General features: G+C 52.7%; 1 protein-coding gene across 3 annotated transcripts in view; it reads left to right on the plus strand.

Annotated features, from left to right (window-relative positions):
* Positions 1-16,734, plus strand: part of PPIL2 (peptidylprolyl isomerase like 2) — a 26,428-nt gene continuing 9,694 nt past the window's right edge. For all 3 annotated transcript variants that reach the window (XM_038575994.1, XM_038575992.1, XM_038575993.1), the window contains exons 1-12: positions 1-162; positions 1,100-1,149; positions 1,973-2,018; positions 4,492-4,554; positions 6,067-6,118; positions 8,991-9,042; positions 11,978-12,069; positions 12,907-12,996; positions 13,807-13,882; positions 14,633-14,793; positions 15,906-15,981; positions 16,401-16,507. In XM_038575994.1, coding sequence (XP_038431922.1) covers positions 131-162; positions 1,100-1,149; positions 1,973-2,018; positions 4,492-4,554; positions 6,067-6,118; positions 8,991-9,042; positions 11,978-12,069; positions 12,907-12,996; positions 13,807-13,882; positions 14,633-14,793; positions 15,906-15,981; positions 16,401-16,507 — 897 coding nt within the window. In that variant the 5' untranslated portion in view covers positions 1-130. The remainder of the gene's footprint in view (positions 163-1,099; positions 1,150-1,972; positions 2,019-4,491; positions 4,555-6,066; positions 6,119-8,990; positions 9,043-11,977; positions 12,070-12,906; positions 12,997-13,806; positions 13,883-14,632; positions 14,794-15,905; positions 15,982-16,400; positions 16,508-16,734) is intronic.

The raw sequence follows: 16,734 nt of genomic DNA on the forward strand, positions 1-16,734 counted from the left end.
CGGGGCGGGGCCGCGGGACCCGGAAGTAATTAGGGAGCTCGGCGGACAAGTCGGAGTCTGAGTTGTTGACAGCCGTTTCTCTGCCCTCGCTGGTCCTGGCGCTGCCAGCGCCGCCGCCGCCGCCGCCGTCATGGGGAAGCGACAGCATCAGAAGGACAAGATGTGAGTTGAGCCGCTGGGCCTCCGTGCCCGCCCGGCCCGCCCCCCAGCTGGTTCCCAGAGCCACGCTCCGATGCCGCTGGGTCCGCAAAGCCTCCGCCCCCTCCCCGGTGGGCAGTGACCCCCCCCGGGCGCCGAGGTCTCCGGCTGCCGGTTCTGACCCGTCGTAGGTGCCCTCCTCCGAGCGCGGCCTTCCCGCCCGGTCTGCACTCGCGAGCGCGGCTCCTCAGTCAGCCCTTTGCCTTCTTGTGTCTCTTGAAATCACTCCAGGCAGGCTTTTCTCCCAAGGCCAACTCTTGTCAGAATCCCAGTAACTTACCTGTTGCTAAGTCTAGTGGTCAGCTCTCAATTCTCATTTTGTTGGGCTTCTCAACAGCATGTGACACAGTGACCACCTCGATCCTCCTGAAGCCCTTCTTCGGCATGTGGGACACCTTATGCTCTTGATTTTCCTTCTGCCTCAGCGGCCACTGTCTTCTCAGGCCCCTTCGCTGGATCCTTCTCCCTCTCCCACAGACTTGGTACATCCATGTCCTCCACGTTTTTTTCTCCTTTACATTCTCCCTTGTGGTATCCCCTCTTGGAGTAGTCAGCTGCTTACTCGGCATCTCCAGTTGGAGGTCTGATATCTCAAATTTATTTTTTATGAAGATTTTATTTATTTATTCATGAGACACACACACACAGAGGCAGAGACACAGGCAGAGGGAGAAGCGGACTCCATGCAGAGAGCCCGATGCGGGAACCGACCCCGGGTCTCCAGGATCACACCCCGGGCGGAGGTGGCGCTAAACCGCTGAGCCACCTGGGCTGCCCCATAGTAGGTGTTTAATAAGCATTTGCTGAATGAGTGAAATGATTGAGTCATCAGTTACTTCCAGAGACTCTGTTCTCTTTATAAAGGGAGATGGTAGTAAGATTCTCTCTCTCTCTTCTTCAGGTATATTACCTGTGCTGAATACACTCACTTCTATGGTGGCAAGAAACCAGGTAAGGCATGCAATCCTTCTGTTTTCCTTGGTGTGGATGTGTGTCATGGGGGAGGTTGTAATTAAGGGCGCTATCTTCACTAGACAATGAGACTGTAAAAATTAACAATGAGCAAGAACACAGAAAGTGTAGCAGATGGATGCGTTTAGAACGCAGATAATTTGCAAAGGAGAAATTCACTAAACATATCCAAGAAAAATGCTTAATCCTCTTGGTGGCGATTTTTTTTTTTTTTTAACAGAGCACGCGAGATCGAGCGAGGGCAGAGGGAGGGAGAATCTCAAGCTGACTCCATGCTGATGTGGAGCTCAATCTCATGACCCTGAGACCATGACCTCAGCTGAAATTAAGAGTCAGCTTAACCAACTGAGCCACCTAGGCACCCCAGTGATGATATTTTTGGACGTAGATTAAAATAACCTTCTTTCTTCTGTCAGGTTAATAAAAAATAAAAAGAATGATAATACCCAAAGCTGTCAAGGCTCCAGTAAAAAGAGTAAAAATTATTATACACTCAATAATTGCTGATGGAGGTAAAACCAACATAGTTGTCTTTGAAAGCCAAGCAAGGCCCTAAGCAGGGGTGTGAGGGTTGTGGGAGAAACCCAGCCGCAGTGGCTTAAGCAAGTATGTACTTTGGCCTCTAAGTTCTTTCTTGATGTCCTCCACGTGTTCTACCTATTAAAAGGTTTTTAAGCCACAGCAGTTTTTGCACTAGGTAATTTACACGAAGTTTTTCTTAACATGGTATTGAATTGTTGGTAGGAACACCTACATAAAGTTATTTATAGAATAAACTTTGTTTTATTTTCATCTTAAACAGATATCCCACAAGCAAATTTTCGTCGTTTACCTTTTGATCACTGCAGGTAAGAGTTGTTAGTGTTCATCTGTTCCTCTGAGCTGTTCTCTGATACTCATGATTTGACAGTGAATCTGATCCTTGGGGGATGCAGATGTGGTTTCTTTTTTTAAATTTTTAAAAAAAGATTTTATTTATTCATTCATGAGAGACACACAGAGAGAGAGGCAGAGACACAGGCAGAGAGAGAAGCAGGTTCCATGCAGGGAGCCCAATGCGAGACTTGATCCTGGAACCCCAGGATCATGCCCCAGGCTGAAGGGATGTGCCCAACCTGAGCCATCCAGGGGTCCCCAGATGTGGTTTCTACCTGTGTTCCCCCACCTAGATCTTCCTTAAACTGAGAGAAAGTGACCTCACAATGATAAGAACTAATACTTAGTGTGCTCATTCTTTGTATATTTATGCATTGTTTATTTTCTCCTCTTTCTTACCTTCCAAGGTCAGTAGACTCTGCTGTTAAGCCTATTTTAACTTGAGAGGATCAGTGTTTAGAAGTGGGAAGTCCTTCACCCAGGTGTCACATCCAGGAAGTGATGCCATTGAGGTTGGACTCCAGGCCCATGTCTTTCATGCTTTACTTTTAATACAGAGTCTAAGTAATAGCATTGATAATCAGTCATGATACTGTGAGCCCCTCCCCCCTTCCCTGGGAACACAGGTTACTGGTGGGGATGGGGAGAGACCCAGCTGCAGAGCCACTGAGATGCTTCCTCCCGCCGTGGCTGGTATGTGTATGAACAGAATGGGTCTGCTGGAGAAGTGGGGCTAGGATTAATGAACCTCAAGACATTGGAGGTTTGGGGATGGTCCGTTTGGGCCTGAGTTTCCCCAAACTCAAGCTTGATCATCCCTGTTGGACACCTACACCATGTGTGTGTGTCCCATTGGGTTCTGATTCCATAGATGACGATGAGCCTTGAGACCTGATAGAGCTCTCCTAGTGATCTCAGCCAGACCCCACAGGGCGGTAAGGGTATAGGAAGGGCCAGGGTAGCAGCTACTCGATTTGCCCCAGGAGACTCCCATGTAGCCCTGAATCAGGGCTTTTCCCTATTCATGGCACTTGCTCAGGGAGGGTCAGCAGGTGAGACCCAGGCATCATTGGCTAGATTTCTCCCCACCAAGTTTTGTCATCAGCCTCATGGGAATGTGATCTCATTCAGAGTGGGGATGAATGGAATTTTATTTTTTTAAGATTTATTTATTCATAGAGACAGAGAGAGGGAGAGGCAGAGACACAGGCAGAGGGAGAAGCAGGCTCCACGCAGGGAGCCCGACATGGGACTCGATCCCGGGTCTCCAGGATCACACCCTGGACTGAAGGCGGTGCTAAACCGTTGAGCCACCCGGGCTGCCCAAATGAATGGATTTTATGGAAGTACTTTCATCCTTGGCTCCCAGTTCCTCCAAGAGGTCTCTAAACTGGGTTTCAGCCACTTTATAACTAGCTGGAGTTCTGGGTAAAAATGTGCTTTGAGGATATGCCCTTCAGGGCCCGTTAGGGAGAAGATGCATGTACAGTGTCTTGTTGTTTGGAGCTTACTTTGGCGTTGGGTCCTGTTTCATCAGTCCCCCGCAGCAGGATCACCCCTGGGTTAAAGCAATAGGTTGGGTCAGAGAGGGAGGTGGCAAGGTGGCCCCTTGAGGACTTACTGCAGCAGCATCTGGGGAGGCGACCCTAGAGCTGCCTGGCTGTCCAGGTCCAGGGGGCTGGCCTGTCCAGACCGAAGTTAGAGATAACTGCTATACAGACAAGCCAGGTCAGCCAGGGCTCTTGATGGCTAGCTCTAAAAACCTCATGTGAGAAAAAAGGGTGTTAGCTCAAGGAAGTTCACCGGGTACAGTTTCCCTTCACCTGGAGGTTCTGCTTTTCCTAAGCCGACCCTCCACAAGGTAGCAAATGGCTTGTGGCAGCCCGGATCTCTACAGACTCCTCTACTCCCATGTCTGTGTATTAGGACTTATCCAGGGCTCCTAGGACACATGCCTGAGTCATGTGCCTACGCCCTGGAAATGTGGGGGGAACTGTGTGCACACTCTTAAGTCAGGAGCAAACAGGGCACCACCAGACCACAATAGCTCCACTAGAGTCTCTTGGGTTGAGAGGGCAGTTCTCAGTAGAAGGGTGTGGCCTGCCTGCTGTGTGCAGTTTTAGGGAGTGAAATCCAGTCCTGCCACCCCAAGGCTACCTCCAGGAACCTCTTTTGGGCTCAAACGTGAAGATACGTGTGTTATATGACACAGCAGAGAGCATGGGGACAACCAGGCTGCTGTCGTCCCAAGGCCCCTTCGGCACCTCCTGGACCCTTGCCTTGTATTTATTGCTTTGTGCAGGGAGCTTCTGAGGGGTGGGGGTGTGGGGGTCACCTCTGTACTGGCACCCCGAGGAGTCCCATAATTGGAGGGAAGAAGGGAGGAGCAAAGCAAGATGTCATGGGAGCTGCTGCATGACCTCAAGTGACTCTGTCCTTTCTCAGTCTCTCTCTGCAGCCCTTTGCCTACCCGGTCTGCACCCCTGAAGGCATCGTCTTTGACTTGCTGTGAGTTTTCCCTCGACTTTTGAGCTAACAAAAGGGGTGAGACTGTTGACACCCACAGGGGAAATGGGAATATGGGACCAGCTGGAGGGTTTGTGGCTTCAGGCTGTGCTAAGCCAGCCATGCTGCGGTCTTAGCAGCCTGGGTAGCCCCGGGTGGCCTCTTGGGGACCCAGGAGGGACTTGCAGAGCCTTAAGGATGAGGCCACAGTGTTGCTGTGTCCCCTGGGCAGGCGGCCTTGGTGGCAGGTGCTGCCGTCCCTGCCTGGGGTGCGTAGATCTCTCCCTACACCTGGGGGCCCTGCTGTTCTCATCGGCCTATCTATACCTTTTCAGAATGTTAACTGAGTACTTTTTACTTTATGAAAGCAGAGCCGTAATTTAGGTACATATTTTCCCAGGCTTTGTTTTGAAAGCCTGATGCAGTTTTATGTTCCAATTTAAACAAACTTCTGTAAGTTTTTATGTTTCAGTCTTTTTTTAGAAAATGTGGAAAGTACTTCAAAGTAAAAAGAAAAATTTACTGTAATCACACTATCCAGGATAGCTATTGTCAATATATATTTTTTAAGATTTATTTATTTATTCATGAGAGACACAGAGAGGGAGAGGGGCAGAGACACAGGCAGAGGGAGGAGCAGGCTCCATGCAGGGATCCCGACATAGGACTCGATCCCGGGACTCCAGGATCACGCCCTGGGCCGAAGGCAGGCGCTAAACTTCTGAGCCACCCAGGGATGCCCCTATTGCCAATATTTATGCTTCTCTTTTTCTGAGTTTAGTTTACCTTAACATGGTTAAGGTAATATTGCAAAGATAGTTCTCCATTTTTCACTTAGTTGTGTCATTCAGAATTTTCTGGAAGCCTAATTTTTTTAAAAAAGATTTTATTTATTCATGAGACACACAGAGAAAGGAGCAGAGACATAGGCAGGGGGAGAAACAGGCTCCCCTCGGGGAACCCAGTGTGGGACTCAATCCCAGGATCCAGTATAACCACCTGAGCCAAAGGCAGATGTTCAACCACTGAGCTACCCAGGTACCCCTGGAAGCCTAATTTTCTTTCTTTCTTTTTTTTTTTTTTTTTTAAGATTTTATTTATTTCTTCATGATAATACACAGAGAGGAGGGAGAGAGAGAGAGAGAGAGAGAGGGAGAGGGAGAAGCAGGCTCCATGCAGGGAGCCCAACGCGGGACTCGATCCTGGGTCTCCAGGCTCATGCCCTGGACTGAAGGCGGCGCTAAACCGCTGAGCCACCCGGGCTGCCCGAAGCCTAATTTTCAATGCTGGTTCAGTATCTCATTGTATGACCCTATCAGCATTTTCATGTATCTGGATATGTGGAAACCCATGTATCCAGAAACACTCCCTGACTTCTTTGGTCAAGATAAGGTGCTAACAGAAGTGAAGTGGAGCGAAGCCCATTTGCAGCTCTCGCCTGGACGCAGTCCTCCTGGACTGTTGCCTCATCCCCAGGCTGCACCTAACTCCCCTCCTGTCTTCTCTTCCCTTTAGTAACATCGTCCCTTGGCTTAAGAAGTATGGGACCAACCCCAGCAACGGAGAGGTAGGTAGCTGGGCGGGAGTTTGAGGGATGCCGGTGAATGCTATCTTCTCATCTGTCCTTTTGTTCTGTGGTTTTCTAGTATGCACGAGTGTGGTAGAGGGCTGTTCATAGGGCCTCATGAGCGGGACTGTCCTCCCCACTTACCCACACGGTTCCTTTCTGGAAATGTTCCCTACACGTACATGCATATGGGCAGATGTCCCTCTGCTTCCCTTGGGCCATGGATGCAGTCACACGCATGAACCCCTGTGTACCTTGCTTTCGTGCCCCACAGCATGTTGGAGATCTGAATGTCAGTGCATAGGGCCCTGCAGCATTCTGTGGTGGCTGCTGCAGTTTATTTGAAGTTACCTGCTGTTCCTGACAGTGGACAGGGAGCACCCTCGTGCACGTTTCTTTGGACACATGTATGAGTGTCCTCCTAGGACTGCTGGGTCACGGGGTGGGTGCGTTTTCAGTTTTGGTAGCTACTAGCAAATTGTCCTCCGGAGAAGTTTCCTGTTTCCCCCTACCTTCAACAACCCTGAGTACCAATTTTTTTGAAATTTTTATTCTTCGAGATGAAAGTGTTTTTTTTTTTTTTTTGAAAGTGTTTTTTAATCTTTTTTTTAAGATTTTATTTTTAATCTTTATACCCACAGGGTGTAGGCCTCGAACCCACAACCCTGAGATCAAAGTTGAATGTTCCACTAACTATGAGCCAGCCAAGCGCCTCTTAATTTGTATTATCGTGAGTGAGGTTAAGCAGCTTCTTATGTGTCACTCATACACCAGTGTCAGGAATTTTGTACCGCTTGGGAAGAGGGCCCCAGAGCCAAGTTCCAGCTAATTCACTTTTTCTGTCCCCACACTGTGTGCTCCATCATAAACCCGTGGTGCTGCTACATTTTCCACATTCTGGTGGTCCCTTTATTTCTCGGAGCCCTCTTGTTCTCTTGCACAGGCCCACGTCTTCAGTTATTCAATTGCATCTACTTACTCAGCGAGGTGTTAGCCTGCCCTGCATGCAGGGCCTGCGGGCGGTCAGCTCTGGGTAAGAGGCTCACCAACAGGGAACCTGGGGTGGAGGCCTTTGGGCACATCTGTGGAGCAGCGCCACTGAAGCTGAGACTGGAGATGGGGGGAGATGGTAGCAGATAGTCCAAGGCTATGTCAGGAGGTCCTCGAAGGCCCTGGGGGGAGCTCAGGTTTGTTCTGACGGTGCTGGAAGCCAGGCAGGGTTTTAGGCAGAAGCATCTTGTGATCTGGCCTGTATATTTATTTACTTATGATTTTATTCATTTATTTGACAGAGCACAAGCAGGCAGAGTGGCAGCAGGGGGAGAGGGAGAAGCAGACTCCATGCGGAGCAGGGAGCCCGATTCGGGGCTCGATCCCAGGACCCTGGGATCATGACCCGAGCTGAAGATAGACTGAGCTGACTGAGCCACCCAGGTGCCCTTGGCCTGTGTTTTAAAGGCTCATTTTGGCTGCAATGTGGGAAACGGGACTACAGGGATGCCAGGGTGGAGGGGGAAAGCAGCCAGGGGCTATGCCCTTTTCTGCATGAGAGGTGCTGTGCAAACTTGGATCAGGATGGAGGCAGACGGGGTGGCACAGAGAGGCTGACCCCAGATTGCTGTTACCTGTGGTCCTGTGGGCCTTGCTGGGCCATCACATCAGGCTCTGTGTTTCCGCAGGGCAGGGAAGAGCTCAGTAGGAGCTCAGTGGAGTCCCATCTTGTGAGGACTGGATCAGTTAGCATGGCCTGTGCCAGAGGTTCCAGGGAGACAGGTGGAACCAGGTGATCTGGCCTGTGTTTGGCATTCCAGGCCAGCAGGGCTTCAGTGGGAAAGCAGATCCCTCAGAATCAGAGCCCCAAGCGGGAGGGACTTACGTGCATGGAGTCAGATCAGGCAGTTGGGGCGGAGGTGGGATGAGGAGGGCCAGCACGGGCTCGATTCCCCCCATGCCCCACTTTTTAATGTTTTGTTTTTCTTAAATAGTCCTTCAGCAGAACACTAGGGGCACAGCTGTGTACTCACCACCCAGATGAAAAAATAATATTCATTTTTAACTTCAGATGTAATTGGTGGATCAGGGCTCCCATTAAAAATGTGTGAACACTGGAGAAGTATAAAACAGACCTCCATCCTTGGCCTCTAGCTGTGGGGTCGCCCCTGTGAGCGAGTCGATGTGCCACTCTGAGGATGGGGGTTCCACTGTGCAGCCCCTCTCCTCCACATTGCTGCTGGGTCCCTGGGGGCCCTCGGGGCAGCACCTCTTTTTTTTTTAATAATAAATTTATTTTTTATTGGTGTTCAATTTGCCAACATACAGAATAACACCCAGTGCTCATCCCATCAAGTGCCCCCCTCAGTGCCTGTCACCCATTCACCCCCACCCCCCGCCCTCCTCCCCTTCCATCACCCCTAGTTCGTTTCCCAGAGTTAGGAGTCTTTATGTTCTGTTTCCCTGTCTGATATTTCCCACACATTTCTTCTCCCTTCCCTTATATTCCCTTTCACTATTATTTATATTCCCCAAATGAATGAGAACATACAATGTTTGTCCTTCTCCGATTGACTTACTTCACTCAGCATAATACCCTCCAGGTCCATCCACGTTGAAGCAAATGGTGGGTATTTGTCGTTTCTAATGGCTGAGGAATATTCCATTGTATACATAGACCACATCTTCTTTATCCATTCATCTTTCGATGGACACCGAGGCTCCTTCCACAGTTTGGCTAGGGGCAGCACCTCTTGCCTGTAGCTATGAAGACTTGCAGGGTCGGAGACTTTTCCCATCTCTCTGCTTCACCTAGCCTCATAGGCTCTGCATTTCTTCACATCAGTCACTTATTTGTTATTAATAATTATTCTTTTTCCAGAAACTGGATGGGAGGTCCCTGATCAAGCTGAACTTTGCAAAGAACAAGGAAGGTGAGTGATCCCCCCCTTTTTTTTTTGTTTGTTTGTTTTTTGAGTGATCCCTTTTACAATCAATCGGAGACAGTGCCACAGACTCCAATGACCCTGCCTTTCACTGAGTTCTCTGCAGAATCCGTCATTCCTTTCTGATTAAGCCAGACACTTTAATTTTTCAAAGATGTAGGGGTGCCTTGGCTGGCTCCGTCAGTGGAGCACACAACTCTTGATCTCAGGGTTGTGAGTTCAAGCCCCACATTGGCAGTAAAGATTACTTAAATTAATAAAAATGGTTAAAGTGGCAAACGTTGTGTGTACTTTACCGCGATTAAAAAAAAATATATATATATAGTTAACATAATTTTTCCTTAAAGGTCCAGGTAGTTTAAAGCTGGGAGTAGGGTGGAGGATGAAGTGTTGAGTTTTGGTCCCAGAAGGGCAGTGGGGCCATGAGGGCTGCTCACAGCTGCATACAGCTGAGCCCTGTGGGCATGGACTCTGGCTGAAGTCCTGGTCCTCTCATTGCCAAGGGCAGGAGCTGCTCAGGCTGAGGCCCAGGGCAGGTGGGTGCGGTGGTGTGATGGATTTGCTGAACAGTTCTCTGGGTGGGCTTCTCCTCACTCACCTCTGGTTGTGAAGCCCCACCTTCACCCAGGGGTCCTGCTTTCTAGCCCCTGGCACCCTCTGGCCTTTTTATTTGTCAGATGCCAGAGCTGAGATGACCCCCACGGGCACCGACCTTGCTCTTGGCTCTTTGGAGGCCTGGCACAGTTCCCTCAGCCTGTGCAGATGCCAGGTTGAGGCTGTCTGCACTTGCTTGTGTGTGCATTCCGGGAAGGTGCTGAGGCACCTGAAGCTGGGGCCTGACACTCCTGTGTCACCCCAGAGCCTGGCCCACAGTGGGTGCCAGCTCACTGTAAATGAGAGAATGGCCTTGACAGACCAGAAGCACAGTGCTTTGTGGACAGTCCCTGGAGGTTGAGGAGCTCCACGTAGGTAGCCAAGCCCCATGGACCTTCTCTGAGATCAGTCAACTCAGGCCCACAGTGTGTCTCTCATTCAGCACATACTTACTGTTTCTCATGTGCAGAGAGCAAAACAGGTCATTTCCTGGAGTGAAAGGAAGCTTGCATTATGGTGAGGGAGGAAACTGGAAAACAGTTGACCATAGTGTGTCAGATGCTGCCTCTGCCAGCAACTGGATTTCAGGAGCAGGGGAGGAGAGAGTCCTAGCAAGACACGCTGACAGGGTTTGAGTGGGAATCCGATGAGGGAGGAGGCGTGAGATGTGGGGGGAAAGCATCCCACTGCAAAGGTCCTAAGGAGGCCTGTGTTGCTGAAACAGTGTGAGAGTGGAAGCAAGGGGTTGTGGTTGGAGGAGTCTGAGTTGGGGACGGTGCAGAGCAGTTAGTTGTGCAGGGGCCAGGCAACTACGGGTCTCTCAGATGCTGGCCAGAGAGGAGACATGAGATCTGACTATTCACCTGTGTTATTTTCTTTTTTTAAATAATTTTGACCAAAAAAATAGTAATAATTTTGACCAGCAAGCACCTTTTTTACCTTTTTTGTTTTGTTTTAAGTAGGCTCCACACCCAGCGTGGGGCCCCCTGCAGGGCTCACATTCCTAACCCTATGATTAAGACCTGAGTTGAGATCAAGAGTTGGACGCTTAACTGACTGAGTCACCCAGGAGCCCCTTTTGCCTTATTGTTATTTTAGAAGATGTGGGATCCCTGGGTGGCGCAGTGGTTTGGCGCCTGCCTTTGGCCCGGGGTGTGATCCTGGAGACCCGGGATCGAATCCCACGTCGGGCTCCTGGTGCATGGAGCCTGCTTCTCCCTCTGCCTGTGTCTTTGCCTTTCTCTCTCTCTCTCTCTCTCTGACTATCATAAAAAAAAAAAAAATTAGAAGATGTACTTATTTATTAGAGAGCGAGAGCATGGGTGTGTGCTTGCTTGTGAGGAGGAGAAGGGGCAGAGGGATAGGAGAGAGAATCCCCAAGTATACTCCACGCGGAGCATGGAGCCCGATGAGGGGCTCCATTCCAGGACCCTGAGATCATGACCTGAGCCGAAATCGAGAGTCAAGCGCTTAACTGACTGAGCCACCCAGGCAACTCCCTTTTTTTGTTTTTAATTGAAAACTTCAGATGCATGAAAGTAGAGAGACTTAGTACGGTGATCCCCTGCCCTGTAGCCATCACCCAGCTTCAGTTCCCATCCACTTAGGACTGTGTGATTTTACCTGTGCTCCCCTGTGGCACCTGCTTAGGTAATTTTGAAGCAGATGATCAGAAACGTGTCGTTTCATGCTTAAGTACTTCAGTGTATATCTCTAACAGATAAGGATTTAAAATACTTTTTTAAATATAGTACCGCCGTTCCATCTAAAAAGTTAACAGGAATTCCTTAGTGTCATCAAGTAACCCAGCCAGTGGTCAGAATCTGGAATACTTTCATGATCTTTTTTTTTATAGTTTTCAAATCAAGATTTTTAAAAAATCCACACAGTTTTGTGTGGTTGGTATCGCCTAAGTCTCTTAATCTGTAGATACTCTGCTGCTCTTTTTTCATAGTTTGTTAAGACTTACTTGAATGGGCTTTCTGGCTGCCTGGTGTGGAGTCGGCGGGCACGGGCAGGGAGGGCAGTGGGAGTTTGTTGCAATGACACAGCGAGGGAATGGGGGGGCGTATAGGAGGTTGGGGAATGTGGCAAGATCTGAGATGGAGGAGGGGTGGTGGTTGCTAGCAGCGTGTTGGGGGCTGATGGAGCAGACGACTCCAAGGAAGACCACGTAGGGTTTGGGTTTTGCGGGACAAGTAGGAGTTTCTCAGTGGGATTGGAACAGGAGGCTTGAGCAGCTGGCTGTCCCTCTGGGTCTTCGGAGGTTCAGGGCATGCTGACACAATGTCTCCTTTCTCTGGTCTCTTGGCGTGTGTCTTCTTTCTAGGAAAGTACCACTGCCCAGTGCTGTTCACCGTATTCACCAACAACACCCACATCGTAGCCATCAGGACCACCGGCAACGTGTACACCTATGAGGTGGGTTCTCAGGAGCTGCGGCACATATAGGTTCTTCAGGTATATGCCCCAGGTATATGCCTCAGCACCCAGGTGCTGAGGGTGCACCGGGCGCCGTGGGCACAGCCTGTCCCCGTGGAGCTTACGTGCTAGAGCCCTTCCTGTGGCCTCCTGACCTGAAACCTGGGAGGTTGTTTTATACTCGGGGGGTTGGCCCTGCAGTCTTCATCTTCGCTGACCAGGCCCTGGGAGGGAACCTGTGCTCTGATGGCAGGTCCAGGAGAGCGCTGAGCCCCCCCTCTGCCGCCTCCTGCTGGAGTCCCCAGGAGGAGCAGATGCAGGCTGGTGGGCACGCCTGGCGGTGGGCGGCCCCGATTTCCACCCGCATCCTGCTGCTCTGGGCCAGCAGAGAGTACAGCAGCAGTCGCGTGGGTGCTGTGTTGCAGGGAAGCCCTCTCTGAGCTGTTTTCCCACCTGTCCCTGGCTGTTGGCAGGGTCTGGATCTCCAACGCTGCCCTGTGGGGCCTGGGGGTCACTTTTGCCCAAAGTGTGCACAGATTTGGTTGGAGGGACTTGGTAGAGATGCACGGCCAGCGTTGTTGAGCCTGTTTGCTGATGTCAGATGTGTATCATTGGAGTGTCCTTCAGTGAGCTTTGCTGAGATGGCTGATTCGAGTGTCTGGGGCTCGGCAAGCTCCGTCCTCCATGGTGGGGCCACTGCTGTGAGCCCCCAAAGAGTACGTGGTCGTGCCATCCTTTTCTGCACCCCTGGAATGGCGCCAGCCCCTGGGTGGGCTCCAGGCTGCTGGTGCCAGGGTGGGGCAGGCACCATAACAGCGTGCTCCCTCCTGGCTGCAGGCAGTGGAGCAGCTAAATATCAAGGCCAAGAACTTCCGAGACCTGCTGACAGACGAGCCCTTCTCTCGGCAGGATATCATCACCCTCCAGGTGGGCGTCCCCTTGCCACTGCTGTTCCCAGGGAGGACTGGGGTGCCCCCTGCCAACCCCTCCTTCTCGCCCAGGCTCTGGGGCCTGCCTAGTTTTGGTTTCCCAGCTCCTGGGAGCACCCCCAGCTCCAGTGCCCCTGCTATCAGTCTAGGTCTTCACACGGCTGCTCTTCTCTGGTTCTCACACCTCTCCTAATGCCTGTCCTTGCTCTGTCACGGCCACTCATGTCTTCCATGAAAGCCATCTCCGAATCCAAGTGGGAGAGGATGGGCTGGTGTGTGCTCTACCCCAGGGTTGAGCATAGGACGTGCCTTGAGGTGCCAGACCTGAGTGGGTTCCTGAAAGGCCTGGACTTAGAAACTCTAGGGGTGGCCTTCGTGGGCCATTCCTGTCCATGGCTTGTCCCCTCCTCGTCAGAGGTCCATGCACACTCACTCCCATGGGGTTGCTTGCAGTCACCAGAGCCTGAGGACTGCAGGCTCTGTGTCTGGCAGCTGGGCTGGAGGGAGCTTGGGAGGGTGTGTCGGAGGCCTAAGGTGGATGCCCTGTGTCTCCCTACATCCCCATGATGAGGTCTGTCCATCCTGTGGCTGCCTAGCAGCAAAGGATGCTCGTCAGCCATGTGCTGAGGGGCAGGGGACAGAGTTTGGCGTGCAGACCAGCCATTTGTGCCACTGTCCCCACCCTGCCCCTGCTCGTGCCCTTGCCTAGGCGGAGCCCTCTCCTGGCCCCTGCTGCCCTCCATTCCCAGCTCGACACCCCATTCTCTGCTGCCGGCTCACTGTGCTGCACGTGTTCTCTTTGCTGCAGGACCCCACCAATTTGGACAAATTCAATGTCTCCAACTTCTTTCATGTTAAGAATAACATAAAAATAACAGATCCAGGTAGGTACAGCCACGGCTGCTCTGGGTGCCAGGGGTTTGGGTGAAATAGGTCAGTGCTTTCTGGGTGAAACCCTCACCTTGCTGGGGACCGGAGCACCAGGAGTCTAGCTCAAGCCCAGACTGGCCGATGCTTAGCTTCTGTGCTGAGGTTGGCAGCACCGCACCCGCCCACAGGGAGCCCGATGTGTGGAGTCCCAGCTGGGGCCCACATGCTTGATGCCTACAGCCTCATGCGCTGGTGGCCTTGCTGCTGCCTCCTCCCCACTCAAGACTCAGCCCAAGGACCCCCCTTGCTCCTTAGAGATTCTCTGTTCCCATTGTGGGGACAGGTGGTTCATGCAGGCTGCTGGGTCCCTCTGGCATGGAAGCAGGTCCCAGGAGGGGAGGTGACTGTGGCCCCTGCTCAGCTAGGTGGCTGCCGCCCCCAGCATCGAGTGGTTCCGGGCTGTGTCTCAGCCTCTGGGGCCAGAGCACAGCTGGGGCCAGAGCCCGGAGCCGACCACAGTGGAAACTGCGGGCGGGCTGACTTGCCACCCTTGTGGGCTCTTGCCTTGCTTTCTTCCTCCGCACCCCCCTTCCCTGCCTCGTGGCCACCAGGAGAGTGTTACCGTGTGGAGGCTTGGGTAGTCGGCCTCTGTCCTGTTCTGGGCTTCCGGTGTTGGAGCTGGCTGTGGCCCCCTGTCCCTGTCGTGCCTGTCTGCAGACATTGCTGGGGCCATGGTTGATCAGGGCCCCTGTGCTGTTTTGTAGATGAAGAGAAGGCAAAACAGGACCCGTCTTATTATTTGAAAAATACAAATGCCGAGACCCGAGAGACACTGCAGGAGCTCTACAAGGAGTTCAAAGGAGACGAGGTCCTGGCGGCCACCATGAGAGTCCCGGAGAAGAAGAAAGTAGACAAGCTGAACGCTGTGAGTGGGCAGAGGGCTACATGGCTGCCAGCACAGCCAGCCTGCCCATCTCAGCCCCTCAGAGGGTACTGGGGTACATGTGGAGGGCTGCACTGAGGCCGGGCCTCAGGAGGCCAGGGGTGGCAGATGGGCGTGCTGGGGGCCATGCACGGTCCGTATCTCACCCTAGCCCAAGCTCCGTAGTCTGGACTTGACATGTTGAGTGGACTGCTGCCTGGTTACCATGTGCCGCTGCAGCCTCAGGTCTGTGTGTCTGGGGACAGCAGAGAGGGCAGCCCGTGGGTGCAGCTCCTGCCTAGAGGAACCTCTGGGAGAGACTGCAGGGGTGTTTGAGGATGCCATGGTGCTGAGAGGAGAGGACAGCGGGTGCCCCCTGCCTGGGCCTCCTCCTGAGTGACACGTTTGCTTCTCGCAACACTCACCAGCCAGCCCTGTGGCCCCCATGTGCAGTGAGGGTGTTTGGAGTTGTGCCCCAACCCATCAGGCCCCAGAGCTGCCTGCCCCTTCCCCTCTTCAGGCAGGGCTGTGGGGGGATGGGGGATAGAGGTGGCTCTGAGGTGCCCTCAAAATTACCCAGGAAAACTTGCAAAAGACAGTTTGTTCACAATCCCACCTCTCTAAAACGACAGCACTTAGCATTTTGTCGTGCTTCCTACTGAGGGTAAGAAATCCCTTTTTTTCCATCACTGTCTCAGATAAAAATACAACCTAATGGGGCTTATTTTTCCCTGACTAAAAAAGCAGTGTGTTCACTGTAGAAGACTGGAGCCTTTAAAAAGGAATTAGTCCCTCACACTGTGAACCTCAGGGGTGACCGGTTTCTACTTATTTCCAGGGTTTCTGTTAACATGAGAGCCTTGGCCAGCTGGGCCTCAGCCTCCCGTGCAGGCAGGCCCCTCTGTGGTTGGTACCCCGGCTCAGTCCCCTCGTTCCCTGGGCCCTTAGAGTCGATGCAGGCCAGGCCAGGCCCCCCGGAAGTCCCTGCCAGGCTCTCCGGGCAGCGGCAAGGGACAGTTTTTTGGAGGAAGGGCACTGAGTGGGGCCAAGTGGCAGCATCCAGGCCCTCTGGCTTCCCGGGGCGCCACTCACGTGCCCCCTGGTTCCCTCTGCAGGCACACTATTCCACCGGGAAAGTCAGCGCCTCCTTCACGTCCACCGCCATGGTTCCAGAGACCACACATGAAGCAGGTAGCTGCCTTTGCCTGTCCATCCCCAGCAGTGCTGCCTGACAGTGGCTGAACACCAGGCGCCGGCCCCACTGAGCGTCGCTCCCCCGTGCTTGGCCTCCATGGGTGCTTAGGCAGCTTGGGCATGGTCAGGCAGCGATGGGCCCTTTCTCAAAGAGTGTCTGTGTCTAGGCGGGCAGTGGCTGCAGTGGGGGGCCCCCTGTCCCCTTCTACCCACCATCCTCCATATCCAGGCTTAAACGCTGAGCCCCTCCTCCTTCTCCCTCTGCCCGAGAACCTACCCTGTCCCGCGCCCAGGGCCCATGAGCCTGTGCTCAGCGGGGCAGACCCTCAGGCTCCTGGGCCCGGAGCCTGGCGGTGGGGTTGGAGGGGTGTTGCCCCAGCTGGAGGGCAGCGTGGAGCTCAGGCCTCTGTTTACAGCTGCCATTGATGAGGACGTGCTGCGCTACCAGTTTGTGAAGAAGAAGGGCTACGTGCGGCTTCACACCAACAAGGGCGACCTCAACCTGGAGCTGCACTGCGACATGGTACGTGTGGCTGCCGTTCCTGCCCCGAGCCCGTGCTCCGTGCCAGGGTCTAAATATGCAGCCGCACTTGGTACGTGTTGCAGTAGAATGTTCCACTTGGTCTCTGGAAGGCATGGTGCTCATACTTCCTCCCCGGAGGGGATGCTGTTCGCTGTACATCGTAGGCCCGTGCTCTGGGAGGGGCGTGCACACCCTGCCCCCACTTGCCTGAGTGTGTCTCTGTGGCC

This window comes from Canis lupus, chromosome 26 (assembly GCF_011100685.1).
Source record: "Canis lupus familiaris isolate Mischka breed German Shepherd chromosome 26, alternate assembly UU_Cfam_GSD_1.0, whole genome shotgun sequence".
Taxonomy (NCBI): domain Eukaryota; kingdom Metazoa; phylum Chordata; class Mammalia; order Carnivora; family Canidae; genus Canis; species Canis lupus.